The sequence below is a fragment of the Ceratotherium simum genome, chromosome 2 (assembly GCF_057802395.1).
Source record: "Ceratotherium simum simum isolate JZ-2026a chromosome 2, ASM5780239v1, whole genome shotgun sequence".
Classification (NCBI taxonomy): domain Eukaryota; kingdom Metazoa; phylum Chordata; class Mammalia; order Perissodactyla; family Rhinocerotidae; genus Ceratotherium; species Ceratotherium simum.
Window position 1 is genome coordinate 4637895 of NC_141901.1, and position 19851 is coordinate 4657745.

Consider the following 19851-nt stretch of genomic DNA (forward strand, 5'->3'; position numbering starts at 1 on the left):
AATAATACAAGTTTCCCAAGGTCATACAGGGAGACAGTAGCAAACTAGAACCCAAATCTCCAGGCTCCTAGTCTGACATTCCATCTACCACACGCCCCTGCCTCTCTGGGGTGGTATATTTCATCCGGTTTGCCTCCTCTCTCCAAGCCTACCCACAAGAGGCACAGGGAAGGAGAGGAAAGTGTTCCCAAACTATCCCTGCCTATCATCATCCCTGAATCTTGTTAAATTAAGTCCATAGCAAACCAATGGGGGCAAATCACTGCATTATTTTCTCCCCCAAACAGCACAAGAGTGTCAGATTCTCCATTGGCAATACGAAACACATTTTCTAGATGAAAGGGGAAATCAATCGTGTGTAAGAAATCCTGCAACCATGCTTCCTAACTGGCTAGGATAGTCCTGGTTTCATGTAATTTGATTCTTTTCATAAAAGATAATTTAATAATTTCTAACTAACCAATATAGTGATTTTCTTTGACTTTTCAAACAAATCTATTAAATAAGTAATTAATATTAAATAAATAAAATATTAATTATTAAATACTAAATCTATTGAACAAATTAATTAATTATAAATTATTCTATTGGACCGTGTGTTCTGGGTTTTGGCTTGGAAAATGCAACCATAATATCTCTAAGGATCTCTGTTCTTTGAGTGCAAGGGCAGGCCTTGATAAAGTTGTGAAAGGTTTGTCTTTTGCCTCCTTTCAGCCCCCTTAGCAGTTATCTCTTCACTCGATGTTCATTATTCCTACCCACAATTTTCCCAATGACTCACGGAGACTCTCTTGTATCTCATTCCTGTAGACTTGGCTCTCAGCTGGCTGCAGCTGAAGAAGCAAAATGTATTATTTCTCTAGAAGGGAGGGAGGGAAGAAGGGGGTAGCTTTCTTGAGCTTCAAAAATGTTGAAGAGGGCCGCCCCGTGGCTTAGCAGTTAAGTGCGCACGCTCCGCTGCTGGCGCCCGGGTTTGGATCCCCGGCGCGCACCGACGCACCGTTTTTCCCGCCATGCTGAGGCCGCGTCCCACATACAGCAACTAGGAGGATGTACAGCTATGACATGCAACTATCTACTGGGGCTTTGGGGGAAAAAATAAATAAATAATAATAAAAAAATTATTAAAAAAAAAATGTTGGAGAGTCCAACAATTGCAGGCACTAGAGGGAGTGTTTTTAAATTGGGCTGAAGGTGGAGGGGCGCATTCTGATACCTCTTCAAAACACACCGTGAAGGCAGCTATCCACTGGTCAGGCTTGAGCTACAAAGAATTTCTCCAGGGCACAACTGCATTTTGATGAGATTAAGGATTAAAACAAGCGTATATTACGAGTGCGTATAGCCTGTGCAAAAAATGTAAGGATCAGATAGAATCCTAGCTACATTTCTTACTTTACAACCTCAGGAAAGTTCCTGGCATCTTTCTGGGTCTCAGTTTTCTCATATATAAAATGAGGATAAAGATGTCTACTGAAGACGGTGAAGAATAAATACATGAAACAGTAGAGTGTCTGGCATATGGTGAGTGCTGAGAAATAGTTATAATTCACACGGATTAATACATTTGAGAGAGCCTAGATCTAAGCAAATTAAAAGGGAAACTTTTGTGGTTGGAGGTAGTTCTGAGAGTTCGAATTATCTGCATTGTTAACTTTCAAAGCCTAAGATCTAATGCAAGTGACTCAGAGAAACAGTGTACCAATGCTCATCCACTTGATAGTTTTCTGCCATGTGGCATATAGGAAGGGTAACCATAAGTTCTTATACACTTGGGACAGTTTGCCCAGCTGTACAAGGCAACACAGTCCTAGTTTATGCCTGTTGTCACAGTGTAATTATGAATAATGCCCCCTTTAACTCTTAAAAGTATCCTGTTTTGAACAATAAATTTTATAGTCACCTACACATGGAGAATGTCAGCTCTACCTCTTTTTATTTCTAGCTACTGGTTTTCTTCATCTTTCCAGCTGTCCAAGATCTCCGACACCCCAAATGCCAACAAATAAAACTATGAAAATACCTGCTTCAATATGCTCTCCATCACATACTTTTGTAGGGACAACTCTAGTTCAGGATCCGACTCCAGCGTGCACGCAAGCCTCAGGAGCTCTAAGAGGGCAGAAGGAGGGGCAGGCTCAGAAAGGCTGGGCTCTGCAGTGCCAGGGAGAGGAGGCTCCCAGTCCCCATTCCCTCTGGCAGTGGTCTTCACAGTTCAGTCAAGGGACTCTAGGACACCTAGTGGCCAAACAGAGCCAAGGGAAATCCAATGAGAAGTTCTTAGAGGTTGCTGGTTTCCCAAAATTCAGTAGCATGTAGCTCAAAACCCTGTTCCAACTGTCACCACGCTTTGGAACTTGGGGAGATTTTTACCTCCAGACTTGAGCTAAAACGATTGCCACAGGTGATGGGAATGGACAGATGAGGGGATGACAATAGAGGACGATGGTGACAGAAGGAAAGGAATGATAGAGTTGAAAGAGCAGCAGGAGTAAGATTCAGGAGACTGGTTTCTGATCTCAGGTTTGGTACCAACTCACTGTGTGACCCTGGACAAGTCACCTCACTGCCTGCTTGTCTCCAATTTCCTCATCTGGGAAGAAAGCAATGAGATTTCCTTATCCCTATGGTCCCTGTCACTATAATGGTTGAGAGTTCCACACTCTGGAATAACTGCTAGCAGGTGGAAGGAATGAGCTTGAAGAAATCAAAAAATAAGGGAGAGGGGCCGGCCCAGTGGCGCAAGCGGTTAAGTGCATGTGTTCCGCTGTGGCGGCCCGGGGTTCGCCGGTTCGGATCCCGGGTGCGCACCAACACACCGCTTGGCAAGCCATGCTGTGGCAGCGTCCCATATAAAGTAGAGGAAGATGGGCATGGATGTTAGCCCAGGGCCAGTCTTCCTCGGCAAAAAGAGGAGGATTGGCAGATGTTAGCTCAGGGCCGATCTTCCTCACAAAAAAAATAATAAATAAGGGAGAAAGAAATGATGATAGGTTTCCAGCAGGGAATAGAATAATGATAATGTGGAAAAAAAATGAAATGAAAAACAAAAATGGAGTCTGAGAGGGATATAAATTAAGAAGCAAATTTAATTTTCAAGTGTTTATTGAGTATATTCAAAACACCATTCTAGGCACTATGTGGGAATAAAAAGGAATTAGGAAACTCGGGCTTTTTCCTGGAGGCACTTACTCATTGAACATTCAAAAGTAACATGTAAAGAAAAGTTAAATAGAAAAAAATAGTTAGGCAAATGGGCTAACAGAACATAAGGACCAGAGAGATTCAGAGGAAGCAGTGGTCATTATGAGCTGGTTTAATCAGCAAGGAGTTCACAGCAGAACTAGAAATTTAACTGGATCTTGAATGACTTACAACATTTTACTAGAAGGATTGAGGAAGGCATGCCCAGCAGGGGGAACTGAGTAGGTTACAGTCAAGAACACACACAGTAGGTTAAAGGACTGTTCAAGACTCTAGCCTGGCTGGAATCTCATGTGAGTATGGAGGCTAAGAAGGAATGGAGTATGGAGTATGGAGGCTAAGAAGGAATGACAACGAACAGACTGTGGAGAGAGGACAGGAGCTCAGGAAGAGAGCGGGAGTTGTAAAGCCCAGACCATTACAGTGGCAATGGTTATGGAGATGGATGTGAGCCAGTTGTAGAATAAAGAATTTGGCTGGTCTTTGTTCCTGGTACCGGGGAGGTAATTTCTAAATCTTTGGAATTTTCCAAGTAATAGGATGGTCTTTCTTATTCATGGTGGGCCCTTTGGACCACACCTGAATTTATGCTAATTAGATGACTCAGGATGGGGGCTGGTCACACTGGAAGGACCAACCATGTGATGAGAGGGTTGGGGCTTTGAGCTGTGTGATAAGAGCCTGACCTCCTGACCTCTGAGGAGGGAAAGGGGACAGAAGATTGAGTTCAACCATGTGGCCTATGATTCAGTTCAATCATGCCTCTTTAATAAAATCCCAATAAAAACTCTAGACACCCAAAGCTCAGGCGAGCTTCCCTGGTTGGTAACAATACACGGATGTGCAGGGAGGGAGATGTGTGCTGAGGATACAGAAGCTTCATGTTTGGGACTCTCCCAGACCTCACCCTATGTGTCTCTTTATGTGGCTTGTCCTGGTTTATATCCTTTACAATAAAACTATAATCATAAGCGTAGCACTCCCTGAGTTCTGGGAGTCATCACTGCAAATTATTGACCCTGAGGGCACTGTGGGAACCTTTGGATTTACCCAGTTTGTCAGAAGTGCAGCTAGCCTGATGATCCCAGAGCTTGCGGCCGGTGTCTGAAGTGAGGGGAGTTTGTGGAGGACTCAACCTACGAAATCTGTACCAGCTCCAGGAATTTAGTGCCAGAATTGCATTGCAGTATTAAGGTGCCCCAAATAAGGCCTGAAGAAGCCCTTAGTTGAAGGCATCATTAAGATCTAGGAGATGGCATGGAGTAGTGCTCAAGGAGTGTCAGTCCACTTTATCCATCTCTGGAGCTCTTGGGTTCTTGGCCTATCCTGGTCAGTTTTCCTACAGTTCCTCCCCGGGCCCCCCTCCCACCCCATTACCTATTGCAGCTTTGTGAAAGTACAAATTACCATTTGTAATGTTCAAAATATTCAAGACCTATACAGAAATGATGGGAGAGAATGTAACAGAAGAAAACCTGAAAAAGTCCTGTAACCTTTTCTTTCCTTTCTTCTTTTTCTTTTCTCCTTAACTGGAACTTTATGCACTATCACCTACAATTATCTTCATCAGTGTCCGTTCTCCCCCAGGGCCCAGTTTCTGGTGACACAGGAGGATTGATGGATGGAAAACGGGACCTCCTGCTGCAGATGAAGATACCAGCTGTTGCGGCACCAGAACACCTGGGACCCTCGTCCGGGACCCTCACATAACTGCCCCACCAGGTGTCTGCGGTCACGTAGACAGCACATTCTTTCCCATGAATTTCCCTTTAAAAACCCTAACTGCTAGTGCTTCGGGAGGACAGTGGAGTTTTGGGGCAAAAGCTGGCCACATCCTCATTTGCTAGCAAATTATTAAATTTTCCCTTTCTTTTCCTCAATCCCTTGTTGTGTTCATTGATTCGGCTACAGTGACAAGGTCTTGGTTTTTGGCAACAAGAAGAATCATTCAAAGATGTTTCTGAAGTTTCTAGTTTGGATGAGGAAAGAGTTTTTAGGGAAAGATAAATAGCTTAGAGTTTAGACATTGTTGAAATAAATTTCTAGGCCCAAGATGGAGCTTCTCCCTGCCCAGGTGCCACCTCAGCAAATTGAAAGTTGGAGGACTTTCACATCCCTGTGAATGCTCCACTTGACCAGAAATGCAGAATATCCAGTCAGCCAGTCCCCAAACGCCAAGCCAACTCTGGGCCTTCTCACCCCAAACAAGGACTCTGTGGCCCCAGCCAATCAGATATTCTCTATTTGTCTCTTCCTTCTTCTTTATTTTTCATCCTATAAAAGCTTCTTCTCTTCTACCCCATCTTGTTCTCTGAAAGGAGACTGTCCACTTTATGAAGTGTTAAATACAGTTTGTTTGTATCACCTAAAATGTCTTCTTTAATCATTTTTTAACAACATGTTCATGTTGGAGTGCCTGTTGGATGTCCAGTGAAGACAGCCCAGAGCTCTAGATTCTATGAGTCTAGAATTCAGGACACAAGTCAGGGCTGAAATCTGGCAGTTAGGGCTGGGCAACATGCAAACCTTGAGAGCAGTGCCTCCTTACACTTCGTGCCCTAGGCTCCTGCTTTCCTCAGCCTGGTCCCAGCCCTGGGAGTCACAGGGAAGTCAGGCATGGAACAAGCATGCTGCAATAGGTGAGCAGGGAAGACTAGAGGGCCCAGGAGAGATCTCTGGACTCACCAACATTTAACGAATGGGAAGGAGACAAAGCCAAGGGCACTGAAAACGGATGGTTTGAGGGGTAAAAGCAAAACTAGGCAAGAATATTCTTGAACCCAAGGAAAGAGGAGAAGGTAGTGTGCAGAAAAAGAGAGTAATCTAAGGCCAACCACCTAGGATGAGGCCTGAGGAGAGGTCACTTGTTTGGCAAGCTGATGGCCATTAGTGGCCTTGACATAAACAGTCTCAATACATAGGAGGAGAGGTGGATAGAAGCTAGATGTCAGGGGCTCAAGACTGAAAAGCAGGTGAGCACATGTCCCCTGAGGCACATGCAATCAATGTTTATTGGGTGAATAAATAAACGAGAGGATAGACGAAGAGGCACAGACATACAGATTACTCTTTTGAGAAGTTTGTTGGTGAAGGTTAGGAGGGGAAAGTAGGGTTTATAGAAGTTTCATTTTTTCTTTTAGCATGGGAGAGTCTTATAAATGTTTGGAAGACGCGAGAAAGGAGTCATTGCCAAGGGAGGGGGAGAGGGCCCGAGGAGGGTTGTGCTTAGCACTGCTCTTGTGGGGAACGAGAGGGAGGTCCTCTGTGTGTGTGCGAAGGACAGGGAGCTGTATTGAGGAGGCCGTCACTTGTAATACAACCCTTGGCATTGGCGTAAGACCCTACTACACCTCTACACTGGTAGAGGCAAAGGCTCCTGTCGGAGTACGGAGGGTACTTACTTTTGTGGTCACCAGAAGGATAATAATCCATGAAAGTCATACACTTTGTGAAAAACTCATCAAAGTTAAAAGTAGGGGGTGGTTTTAAGAAATTAACCTAAATTAAAAAAAAAGAGAGAAGTTTTTGGTTATTCTGAGGGTTGTCTGGTCCTTGGAACGTAATTTCTCAACAGAAAGGGCAGGGAGTATGTTTTTGAATGTCCTGGACACGATCAACAGAGACTGGCATACTTAAACAATGAAGATCTTTAATTTGGATGTGATTACATTAACAATTTCTCCAATTAGTCGTTAACATCTCAATCTTCCTATGTATCAGAGGGCCGTTCCAGGGGGCTAATCTATATACTTTTCCACTCTTAGAACCCTCTTTTTTTTTTTTTCCTTCCTAACATTTTAATTCAAATAAAACCTGGTTAAACTGTACACCGTTTCTTTCTTATAAGTTTAAAAGGACAAAGGGGGCTGATGCCCCAAAAGGTCTGAGGAACATCACCAGTAATAAGATTCATATTAGATCACGAACCCCACGACACGACACATGGAGAACGGCGCAGCCTCATTCTCTGGTATTCTTGCCCAAAAAGTGGATGACCTTAGTCCAATAATGAGGAAATACGAGGCAGAACCAAACGGAGGGACAGTCAACAAAATAACTCCTCCTGGAGCCACGGTCATAAAAGAGAAGGAAAAATTGAAGAACTGTTGTCACAGGTTGCAGGAGCCTAAGTGAAAATGACAGCAGAGCGTGGCATGAGATCATGGAGAGACGCTGGAGCGCCCACTGAGCACATTAGTGGGGAAACTGGTGAAACCCAAATAAGGCCCCTAACTAGGGAAAGTATTGACCAACGTTAACGTTCTGGTTCTGACCGTTGCACACTGCTTATGAGAGATGTTAACACCCAGGGAATCTGGGCAAGGGAAATATGGAAATTCTATTAGTTTTGAACTTTTCTGTGAGTCTAAAATTAATTAAAAATTAAAACAATTTTTAAAGGCAGAGGAATGATTGAAGAAGCTGGGAAACAGGGCATTGTGATCAGCTGGCTGGGTCACGCAGCCTGGATGTGTAGCACAGGAAGAGAGAGTGTGAGTGTTGTACCGGAGGGGTGTGAGGGTTGTAGACTGAGGCAGTGTAGGAGGGCCTCTCATCTTTGCCAGCGTCTGCGTGGATTCTCCATCTTTTCTTTCCGTGTGCCCTGCAGTCCCGTTCCTGGTTCAGCTAGCAGCGCTCTCCTCCCCTTTACACGCTCTCAAAACACAGTTTCTCTAATTGGCCATATTACAAAGACTGTTCTGCTTGCAGTCAGTGTTCAACTTAACCAGGTTTTCCACTAGGCAAAGCTACAGGAGCAGTCTCTTCCCTCACTAGACTTTGCTGCTCCGCCTGCCTCCAATCCTCACACTCAGAGACCCCTCGCCCTAAGGTAGGAGGGCGTCGAGCAGGGAAAGTGAGGGAAATGGCAGCCCTCAAAACTACAACCCTCTGCCCCAGGGGATAGTCCAGAGGCCCTTCCTATTTTTTAAGCAAGGACACCAGCTCCCCAAAAGGCCTAATACCCAAATCTCACATCCTTAGTCACCACAGAGAAGCCTGAACATTTCCTCTTGAGTTCACCAGGCTTGGGCTCTTCCAGAGGAGGCCTCTGGACGAAGGCCTTGTACGTCTAACCCAGACTGAGCCACCCGAGTCTCCAGTCCAGGAGCCCCGCGGCCTTCCGGACAGGGCCTGGCGCAGACCGGCAGAACCTCCTGCAGCGGCAGCATCCCCCCTACCTTCACTGCTCTCCGATCTGGGATCTTCTCAATTTCAATCATGCTCCGGTCACACAGCTGCCAGCAGTTTGGTGACAGAATGACATCGTTCATCTGCGCCATGTTCTGTGCGAGGCGCACGTCATCCACTGCCTGACCCATCACCAGAAAGTAGTTGCGTGTGTCATCCCCAAAGACCAACATGGTGATGTGGCCGGCAGACAGTCCTGGCGAGAAGGCAAGCAGTGGGTTTGTACAGGGGGTTCTGGGTTATTCCCCAGCAGCACGCGGTCTTAGAAAAATCAGAGTCTTGGCGTGACTGTAGTAGCTCAAAGCAAAATCTCGTTTCTAAAATTTTACATGGGAATCTGGGCCCAGGCCTGTCCAAACTCCTCTTCTCCCAAAGCTAGGAAGCTGGCTACTAGTTTTCACCTTTCTGTGACATTTATCTCCCTAGATGGCCCTATCAGTCCCCACAGTTATTTTATCTTTTCTCCCATTTGTTTATACTTAAGGGCAACAGGGAATAACAGAAAAATTTTAATGATTTCTGTTTGCGGAGGATTTGCATTTTATCAGAGTTGAGGCTTTAACTAAAAAAAAAAAAAAAAAAAAAAAACTCCCTTAAGGTCAAATTTCAGGTAACAGCCAGAGGAGAAAAGGAGGGGGAAGAGGAGCAGGCCCTTTGACAGGTAGGTGTCCCATCCTAACAATGTGGCCTCACACTGTTTTCAAGTTGGGAGCTGAAGGTTTTGGTACCAGAGCAAAAGAAGACAGAATGCTGTAAAATAGGACATGTTCATAAAACGTATGTAGAAATCAACTGTAAGTGACACATGGTTCTTTTAAATGACTGTGTTAACATAACCAAAACTTGTTTTTTATCTTTGCTCTCTTCTCTGCTTATCTGTCAAGGATGATTTCCCCTGATATGGTTTGTTTTCCCTCTGAAACCCACTGATGCTTAGACTCATTAAGGAAAAGGTCCTGGCACCACCTCTGTGACAACCAATCAGCATGCACATGAAGGGTTTGGGCCCCATCAGTCTCAAGAAGGATAATACACCAGACTCTCTAGGTGTTAACTTGGAAAAGATATTAGTATTACAACAACTTTGATTTTTTTCAACAGAAGATTTAACTTATTTGGAAATTTTGAATAACCTAAAGAAAGCTGAGAAACAGTTAATTGGATAATTCTGACACTTCAGAATTCTAAGTTTACACAGTTTAGTCAGGCAGAAGCTAACAGCAACAGCACCAACTATAACTCCTCATTTGCACCTCTCAGTCTCCTTCCTCACCTGTGAAATGGATACCACGATGCCTTCACCTCAGGACTTCGGTGAAATGAAAATGACATAATGCGTGTAATGCCTGCACCACAGTATGGAAACACGTGATTGCTATTCTACACATGAACTGAAGAAGCCCTCTGTGAAGCTGGAGCTGTGTTGCGGGCTGCCCCTTCAGCTCTTCTCGAACATCATTTTTATGAAGTGGGGGATGACCAGTCTTATGACACTGCTGCATCCATGTAATCACTAGCTACTCTCCATTGTACTTACTGATACACATTGTGGACAGCAGCAAGACCTAATAATAACAACAATGGTAGTAACAGTAAAGACTTTTTGTGGAGTGGTTACTATGTGCCAGGTACTATACTAACAACTTAAATTTACTTTTTGTAAGAGCCTATGAGGTAGATGTTAGCATTTGCCTGAATTCTCTTAACTGGTAATGAGGGAGCCAAAATCCACATTCTGGTTAGCCTAATTCCAAAGTTGAAGCCACGATGGTGGGCTGAGCCACTATGTTCCACTGTTTTCTCTGGGAGAGAGATGCCTCAGGAGTCAGGACCCATGTTCAGATTGCTGTAGCACCTCTTCTTTCTCAAAAGCTTACCTATCTTGACCCGGACGTCCAGGCCTTCTTCAGACTCCTGCGTCTCAAACAACCCGTGGATCTCCAGGCTGCATTTAATCACCACCGTGATGATGTCTTTCAGGTGCTTTCGCTCCACCTTCCACAGGGCCAGCAGTGCGTCACCTTGAAGAGACAGGTACACCGGGGTGGGGGCTCTCGACCTGCCCTGTGGATCAGTCTATTTTGTGTGAAATCTGCTCAGAGAGTTCCTCAAACATTCCTCAGCCCGGTCTCCAGGCCAGTGCTCTCCCTGAGATGCCGCCTTTCCCAGCGCACAGGCAGCTCAGCCCTCCTTTCTTACCCTCCCGTCTCAGGAAACCCCATACCTGCAAATTTTATGATGTCTCCTCCAAAAATCAACACTTCTGGAAAAATAAGAAAATAAGTTAAATCAAATTCTGATTTCTTAAAGCTGATAAGAAGAATTCCTTCTTCATCAGTGGAATAGAATTAGTGAAGAGAACAGCAATTCAGAGAAGAGACTTATACTAAAGACGTCATCTCAGACGAGTCACTGCAGCCCAGCTGAGTCTGTCTCCTCGACTGTACAGTGAGGGCATTGACTGGATTATGCACCTGCTCCGCTTCTGTGAGTGGAAAGATGGGAAAGAGGAGGGGGGATTTCTGTGAGGCCTGAGGACAGCTACTCTGCTCCCATGATAATGGAACGCTTTCTGCTGGTCAATACATGTCATGAGCTGGGGCTCGAGTGAGGGTGGGCGAGTGGACGAGTGACAGGACTCCCTAAAAACTGAGAATCAGAAAACTGGGAAACCGCAAGTATGCTCAACCTGGGTTTTGTTTATTACCAACTTGCATTTTGCTTATTTAGGCTTTATGACATAAATGGACATTTTTTTCTCTTACCTATGCATCATCACAAATTCGTGGAGCACTGTTGTGCTGAATGCCATGCAAAAAGGAATTAGATACAGTTTCTGCTGTTAAGGAGTAACAAATTTTGTCTAGTGGGTGGTATTAAGATATTATGAGAGAACTTAGAGCCTGATAAAAGGCTGGCCCTAAAGTTGACCTTAATAGAGTAAGTCCTTTTCTTCATGAATAGTTCAAATTAATAATGCAACAAGATGTTAGGCAGAGGTTGGAAAGGAGACCAGACTTTGCAGTCAGCTGTAAGTGCTTCAGAATCCATCATCAGGAGACAAATCACTGCGGAGTTAATTATAAACCACTCATCTATTCAGACAGCCTTCTCTTCCTGACTGTTTGGGTTATAGTGATGCTGGCTCCTTTGAGTTATTGAATATAACCAAAAGTATGACTACCACAGTTCTTTTAAAAGTAGTCTCTACTTTGGCCTTTTAACTAACGCCAAGCCTTCTTTCCTTTAAATCGTCTGTATTAGCGATGTCTGATTACATTCCTTCACTCATACTGTATTACAGTCAAAAAAGACTGGTTTCATACACATTTCATGGGGAAAGTGAAGAGTGCTAAGCAAGAGTACTCTAGCAGGCTGTAACCAACAAATACTGGAAAACAATGAACCGAAACATTCTTAAGCCAGAAGTCCCCAGTGACACTCACTCTCCACTATGGCACTTATGTAGCGGTTGAGGATCTCCACCAGCTGCTCAGCCCCTCGGTCCATGTACATGGCTGTGCTGAACTTCTCCGTCATTGCTGTAAAACCTGTAATAAATGCGCAGCTCATCTCCCTGGCTGCTTGGAGGAACCAAACAGAGCCAGGAGAAGAGGACCACACTGGAGGGCAGTGGGTCTCAGCTTTTAAGAACTGGCAGGGTTTCTTCTTAATGGTCTTTGTGGCTGGTCAAGTGTCAGATATGCAGCCTCCTCTATCTAAGTTTGTTATGTTAGGGGTCAGGGAAATGTGCCTCCAAATTTCTCAATTTGTACAGGGATGACTGTGGCTCCTTTAACTGGGTATAGAACTTCCATTCCATGCTAATAAAAACACACAAAACTCCAACATTTCTGAAGAGCTGACAAGTTGACTGTCAAGATGTAAACAACACCTGGAGACCATTTCCTGAGGTCAGTTTTGCCTGGGGCGTGTGTGGGGCTTAGGGGCTTGAGTCAGTGAAGTTGGGCAGGGACACTGGGGCCTGACGTTCCACGCGTGGAACTTGGGTATCTTTAAACATTTACCCAGACTGGACATGCTGGGTAAGGGAAGGTGAGAGAAAGCTCGGTCCACAGGCTGTTTTCTCAGTGGGAATACCTGCTGTAACAGCGCAAAAGCTGAAAACGGCAGCTCCACTCTGCAATCAAGCTGTGCGTGTGACTCTGATGCGAGCCTGCTGTTCACCTACGTTAAACATCCCTTTTGTGCTTGCCTGAAATATCAACAAACATCAAGACTCCATCAAAATAATCCACAGAAGGCCGCTCTGGGGAGAAATCTCCATAGACAATGAGGTCCGGTAAATGAGCTGCTATTCTGATGATGGCCTGGTCCTGAGATTCTTCTCTTCGAGTGTTCATGTTCAAGGCAAATGTTCAGGACTTTATGGTCACAGCAAACAGTCCCCTAACAGACCTGCTAGAAATAAAAGCTGAGAATGGAGGAAATCTGACTTATAGTCATTCACTCACTTTCCTATTTATTTCTCTCCATTTGCTTTGTTCTAACCTGTGGACTGCTTATTTCAGTGATGACTGAGTGAGGATAATGCCTGAGTTGTCGAGTCATACTCCAAAAGGGCGAATTTTCTACTCAGAGGGGAACCCCTCACAAACTAGGCCTCCCACCTTGAACAGCTGTTGCATAAACGAGCACAATTATGACAGGTTGGGGTAAAAGAAGGTAGCTGAATGGGTCCACCCGTTTTCATGAAGGGGTAAGCCCTCCACGTGCAACTCCTGGTGTAGAGGGGCCAGCAGCATTGACACTTGGTCTAGGACCCTGTCCTCCTGTCCTCGGGTTTCCTCTTCCCCTCCACCTCCCTTTTGGTCTCTCATCTTTGCTCCCTCCTTTTTGAAAATTAAAGCGTAGACGTGAGTTTATGTCTGTGAATATTTATATAAAGGTGAGTAGCAAAGTGGAGTATTATATATAAGCAAGCGATTAAGTGTATTAAGGTAGAGTTTTAAACAAATAGAGGGAAAGAATTCAAAGGTGTGTGTAAGGCTTTAAACTGTAAGTGGAAGGAAATGTTGAAATTTTAATTTGCTACCTAGTTAGTTCTGAGGAAACTTAGGATCTCCCAAAGCCTTCCTTTAGCGGCTGGGGCGGATTAAATGCTCACGCTTGAATGCTGTGCAAATCATGCTCTCCCACCTGAAGAGGAATAGCGTCCTCCACTTTCTCAGAGCAATCCAGCTTCCTGGGATGGGTGATGCAGAGAAAAAGAGCAACTGCTACTGACCCACGGGGAGCACCTGGTCAGTCATTTTAACCAGAGAGAGGCCATATTGGGATGGAGTGTCAGAAGGAAACAGTGAGACAGTTGATAGATATCTTAGACTTAGGAAAGCATTTTTTAAAAAAAATCAGGGAAAACATTAGTATATTTAACAGACAAACTTTAAAACATATAGAAACCTTTAAAACTGAGTACTAAATATGAGGTATTAAATAACCTCTAAAAGGAAAAGCCCTGGCAAATGCAAATGTTAAGAAGTGAACAAAAGATAGAGAAACATGCAACTAAGTTTGAAAAAAAAAAAGGGAGCCTAAAAACTCAAGAAAAACCCCAGCATATACCAGGAACAGCCAACAGATAGCAAGTAAATCATTTCAGATAGTGAATTTGGTAAGTGTTATATGAACTTATAAGAAGGGTGTGAGAAAATTGAACGCCCAGAATGAGCTGAGACTTAGGAATAAGGGAGAAGTTAAGAAAACCTAGAGGGATTTTTTTGACTTTATTGAAAACAAGGGAATGAATAAAAGAGAAATAAAGACTAAGCTTAAATATGATGTACTACACACTCCTCTTTTGTTTCTGCCTTCTCCACTGTGGAGTATTGAAAAGTATAATAAATATTGCTAAGAAGGAATTGAAGTCCAAAATAGGAAAGTGGTGATAAAACCCCCGGGCACTTTAAATAAATTCCAGTAGCCAGCCCCAGATAAGCTACATCCACAAGTATGAAAGAACTGACAGATGAAATGTCTGTAATCTCAAGGAAGAATGAGAGGTGGGCTGGAAAACCAGAGATGGGCACCTTCTCTTCTGATTTTCAAAAGAGGAGGCTACGTGTGGATTCCAGAACACATGGACTGGTAAATACGATGTATCAATCGATGCAAGCTAGGTTATGCTTCATTAACAAATAACTTCCACACCTTGGTGGCTTGAATAAGAAAGGCTTGTTTTTTGTCCATGTCTTGCTCATGCTCCGTGTCCGTTGTAGGTTGGCAGAGGCTCTGCTCCATTGCTGCCTTCACTTTGGGACCCAGCCTGGGACATTCTGGCTGCCAAGACAGTGGGAAAAGAGGACTCGAAGGGGCAGACTCATTCTTCAAGTGTTCTCCCAGAAGTGACACTCTTTACTTCCACTCACAGTACATTGGCCAAAGCAAGTTGTGCAGACACAGTTAATCTCAGGTGAGTGGGCACGTGCAGTCCTACCATGTGTGCAGTGGAAAGACAGCTGCAATATTTGTCATAGTCCAAATACTAGATAACATGTGAGCACTTAGGTCAGCAAGAGGTGATTAAAAGGAGTCAAAATGGGTTCAGAGCCAAGAACAAACCAGCCTTATTTCCTTCTTTGAAAAGTTATTAAACTTTTAAATCAAGAGAACGCTATAGATAAAGTATATCTTGACCTGAGCAAGACATTTGGCCAAATGTCTCACATCTTTGTGGATAAGATACAAAATTATAGGATTGATAAAAATATAGTTAGCTGGTTAACAATCCTCCCTAAAGGATACTGATTCGCATTCTAGTGTCCACTCAGAGAGAGGCCTCCATGGGTGGGCTAGAGGATTTAGGTAGAAGGGAGAGCCAATGCACTGAATGACAGAATCAGGATCTTAAAATATCTTCATTGACTGAAATAACAATGAAACTTCAGAATAAATGCAAAGTGCTATATTTAGAATTTTAACACAGTCATATGCATAAGCACGTGGTGTGAAAAACTAGATTTACTGCAAATTCAATGCTATCTTTTTATATTTTTTTTGTGAGGAAGATCGGCCCTGAGCTAACATCTGCCAATCCTCCTTGTTTTTTTTTGCTGAGGAAGACTGGCCCTGGGCTAACATCCATGCCCATCTTCCTCTACTTATATGGGACGCCGCCACAGCATGGCTTGACAAGTGGTGTGTTGGTGTGCGCCCAGGATCCGAACCAGCAAACTCCTGGCCGCTGTAGCGGAGCGCTTGCGCACTTAACTGCTTGTGCCACCAGGCTGGCCCCTCAATGCTATCTTTTAAAAAACTTTATTACTGAAGCATATGTGCAGAAAAATGCACAATTCATAAAAGTATTGCTGGATGAATTATTATAAAGTGAACAAGTCCATGTAATCCCTACTCACATCAAGAAAGAGGACATTACCAGCACTGCAGAAGCCCCTTTCACGCCGTCTCTCAGTCACTCCCCCTCTCTGCTGCCCAAAGGTAACCTCTCTCCAGATTTCCAACAGCACAGATCACCTTTACCAGTTTTAAACTTTGTATAAATGGAATCATACTATGTATATTCTTTTGGGTTTTTTTCCTCAAATGTCTGTGATATTCATCTGTGTTGTTGTGTGTATATCAATTGTTCGTTTTCAGTGCTGTACAGTATTCCATTACCCGATTATACCACACAGTATTTATCCATTCTACTATTGATCTGTGGGTTGTTTCCAGTTTTAGGATATTAGTAATAATGCTGCTAAGAACATTCTTGTACATGTACTTTGGTGAACGTATGTACGCATTTCGCTTGGGCATATACCTATGAGTGGAATTGGTGGGTCATAAGATATACATATATTAAGCTTTAGTAGATCCTGCTAAACAGTTTTCCAAAGTGGTTGTGCCAATTTATATCCCACAAGCAAGATATGAGAGCTCAGAAGCTCTGTATCCCAGCCAACACTTGCTCTTGTTAGTCTTCTTAAATTTTAAACATCTTGGTAGGCGAGTGGTGGTATCTGTGGTTTTGTGGTTCCCTGGTGCTACTAGTGAAATTAAGCACCTTTTCACATGTCTATTGGCCATTTGGATGCAATGCAATCTTAAGGTATATAAGCAGTGTTCAAATCTGATCAAATCAAATCTGCCCACTTTAACTGAGGGTCATTGACTATGGCACATGAGGTGTGATGGGAGAGATTGGAAATGTTGTCAGGAGATGATGACATCTGGGTGAAAATGGTATTTGTCTTCAAATATTTGAACTGAAATGTGAGAGTTGTGAAGTAACTGGGAGACACAGCTCCCTGTGCAAAGTCTAATGGAGGGCCCCACATTTAACAAAAGAACTCCCCTACTTTCTCCCTCAGGTAGGGTTGGGTTTGGCTAAGCAAGAATAAAGTCCATGAGAGAGTTGAAGATGGAAAGGAAAGTTGGTGTCTTTGTCCTCACTGGAGGGAGCTAGTTGATCAAAGAGTAGGTGATCTTGATATCGTGGTTTCTGTAGGCCTGGATGCTCTGAAGAGGCTCCCACAGCGGTGCTGAGCAGCCACAGAACTGTGATAGGCCTGCGCAGACCTGAGCAGGGGTGTAGCACCGTTCTTCCCTCTCCTGCTGCTGCTCATCGACTATCTCAGCCTTGTTCTCTTCGGCTACCACTTGTAAGGCTGCCAGATTTAGCAAATAAAATATCGGATAGCCAGTTAAATCTTGAGTTTAAACAAACAGTGAATAATTTTTCAATATAAATATATCCCTAACATTGCATTTTATCTAGCAACCCTACTTCCAGCCCACCAATTTTGGCAATATCACACCCTCCTCACAGGCACAGTATAGACTATTTTGCTTTAGTTGGAACACTGTGTGGAAAGTGGGTTAGATTTATGTTTTGTTGCTCCAAAAGGATCAACTAGGATCAATGGCTGGCAATCACGGGGAGGCAAATTTAAACAAGGTGAGGATGAAAGTTCGAACCGAGCAGTCTTAGGAACTATTGAATTTCCTCGTGAGAGGCCCTACAGCTGCCTGCCTGTGAGGTTGTCGTGTGATTCTTATACTGAGTGGAAAGATGAATTAGACGATTGCTAAGATTCCATTGTTTTAAAAATAAGGCGATTTGAGAACTTGGATAGTTTTTTCTAAGTTTATGATTACTAGGCAAGGAAAATAGACACATTTGGAGACTAAGATGACAAATGTAGAAGGGAAGCTAGAACAAGAAAATTATTTGCTCATGTGCTGAAGAGGCAAAGACATCTAAAATGAACACCTGAGAATTTTTCTCATGAACATCCATAAGAAGACAATAGAAAATTTCTATTTCAGAAGACAGTCTTCTGCTTTAAGTTCTGCCACAGCAGAAAATGAGTAACAATACTTACTTTGTACAGGTACATGTCACATTGTAATTTTAATTTATTGAGACCTCTTTATGTGAAGCATTTTACATAGGTTGCCTCATTTAATCCTCAAAACAGCACTGTGATGTAGGCCTGATCCTTATCTTATAGACACAGAAATTGAAGTTGAGAGAGATTAATCCACCTTGGGTCACACAGCTGGAAAGCCCAGGTCTGTGGGATTTGAAAGTTCATGTTCTTTCTACCATACCACGCTACATCCCACGTGTATACGTTTTATGACACTTTGGGGGTGTTTATGACCTAGAGAAAAGATGAGCACTTTCAATGCATATCGATGATACCGTCATTGATTGTTTGGCCAATTCAATCAGTCAAGAATAGACCATGAACAGAGAGGGGCACTGAGGAAGCGTGGAAGCATCTAGGAAGGAGTGAAAGAGCAGGGAGGTGAACCAGGCCCCAAAGACACATCAAGACAGAGTGTCCTGAAGGAAGGAGAGTGTGTACTTCATTCTGCTTAAAGAAAACTCATCAGTACCCAAAAATGAAAAGGAAATTAAAGATCAATTATATCCATTATTATTTCTCTATCTCTTCTAGACACTTCTAATAGATTTCAGTTTTCATTCAATTTTTCATCAATACATAAAATCAGGTTTTATGAGTCCACAGGAGGAGAGACTCCAAACTTAAAGGGATGATGTTATCTGTCAGGAGAGCTTGCCAGACCACTCTAGCCGAGGCAATTTTTCCTCTGAGCTATAAGGGCACTTAGTGTCTATAAACTCGTGTGCCTTATTTTCTATGTAAACATCCTTGATTATCTAGTGATCTGTTTCTATTACGTCTTCCTCTGAATTGTAAGCTTCTCTGCTTTAGAGATCACGTGCTACATATTTTTGTTTCCCCTCAGCATCTTCCTAGCGCCCCTTCACGTGCTAGGCATTTGCTATTTGATGGCTGATGAGGACATCATGTGAGAGGATGCAGAAGAGGTAAATAAAGACAGTGAGCTAGAAGAACAGAGCATCCAGGACGAACAGCAGGAGGTACTATTTAAGCCTTCAAGCTTCTAACCTCGCTCAAAAGCTTGACTCAGAGATAGACCCAAGCTGAACCTTGATTCCTAGCCCCAGGCCTTCTCCCTTTCCTCTAAGCACCAACACCTGTCTTCATCCCAGACGGCTGCCCTCATCTTGAGCTCTGTAACCCTTCTTCCTACCGAGACTTCTCCGTCCACATACCTCCGCTTCCTCCAAGGCCGAGGAAAAGCCAGAGCCTAGATTAGGGACTAGATCTTTCAGGAGTGCAGAAAACAGCAAAGGGGCCTGGACATTGTTCTGAAGACAGCAGAGGTGCCCTATCTGTCTACAGCTGACCCATAAAATGACAGTTTTCCTGGCCACACCCTCATCAGAAGCTCATTGTTCCACGTGCACTGACTATGCTTCTGATTGGCCGGCACTGCCCTCCCCTCCTCCGCCAGCCCCAGTGGCCTATTGCTCATACAAGACTGGCTGTTTCAGGTTCTCCTGTCAGACAAGTGGGGCAAGGGTCAGGGAGACTGACATGACCCCAAAGTAGTTGTCACAACTCTTTCCCTGACCATGTGGAAGGTGGTGGAAATTAGGCAATAGTCGGTAGGTGATTATCATAGAAACGGGCATCTCCCAGGTAGGCACACACCCAATCCTGGTGAGTAATGATTACGGCTTTACCAGGACGATATAGTTACAATGCATTCAGTACTCACCTTCAGGGAGTTCTGGGAGGTAAACTGTTGACCTGTCCCTTCTGACTGGCCAAGTGCACGCTTCTAACCAAATTCACCCCAAAGAGGACTTGCAATCCAATGTGGCACTGGATTTGAATTTCTTAATCGAATGTGACACTGGCGAAATGTGTTTTAAGAGGATGGCATATTCTCTAACAGCTTAAATCATGTTTTAATTTTCCAGCTGTTATGTATAGCTCAACTACAATTAACATTTAGCGACACACATGTAAAACTTGAATTCTAAAAAGTTGAACTGAAAAAGCAAGCAAACATTCTCAAATAAAGCCCAGCCCTACAATTAAATTTACTATGTGTTTCGAAATGTAAAACACAGTTGTCTTAAGGGAGGAG

General features: G+C 43.7%; 1 protein-coding gene across 1 annotated transcript in view; it reads right to left on the minus strand.

The window, feature by feature from the left end:
- ADCY10 (adenylate cyclase 10) overlaps positions 1-13253 on the minus strand; it is a 71888-nt gene extending 58635 nt beyond the window's left edge. The window contains exons 1-7 of the mRNA XM_087437573.1: positions 12611-13253; positions 11841-11945; positions 10619-10657; positions 10272-10415; positions 8385-8590; positions 6606-6702; positions 2024-2112 (exon numbers count right to left, since the gene is read on the minus strand). Of these exons, the coding sequence (XP_087293699.1) occupies positions 2024-2112; positions 6606-6702; positions 8385-8590; positions 10272-10415; positions 10619-10657; positions 11841-11945; positions 12611-12758 (828 nt within the window). The 5' untranslated portion in view covers positions 12759-13253. The remainder of the gene's footprint in view (positions 1-2023; positions 2113-6605; positions 6703-8384; positions 8591-10271; positions 10416-10618; positions 10658-11840; positions 11946-12610) is intronic.
- Positions 13254-19851: the final 6598 nt, after the last annotated feature.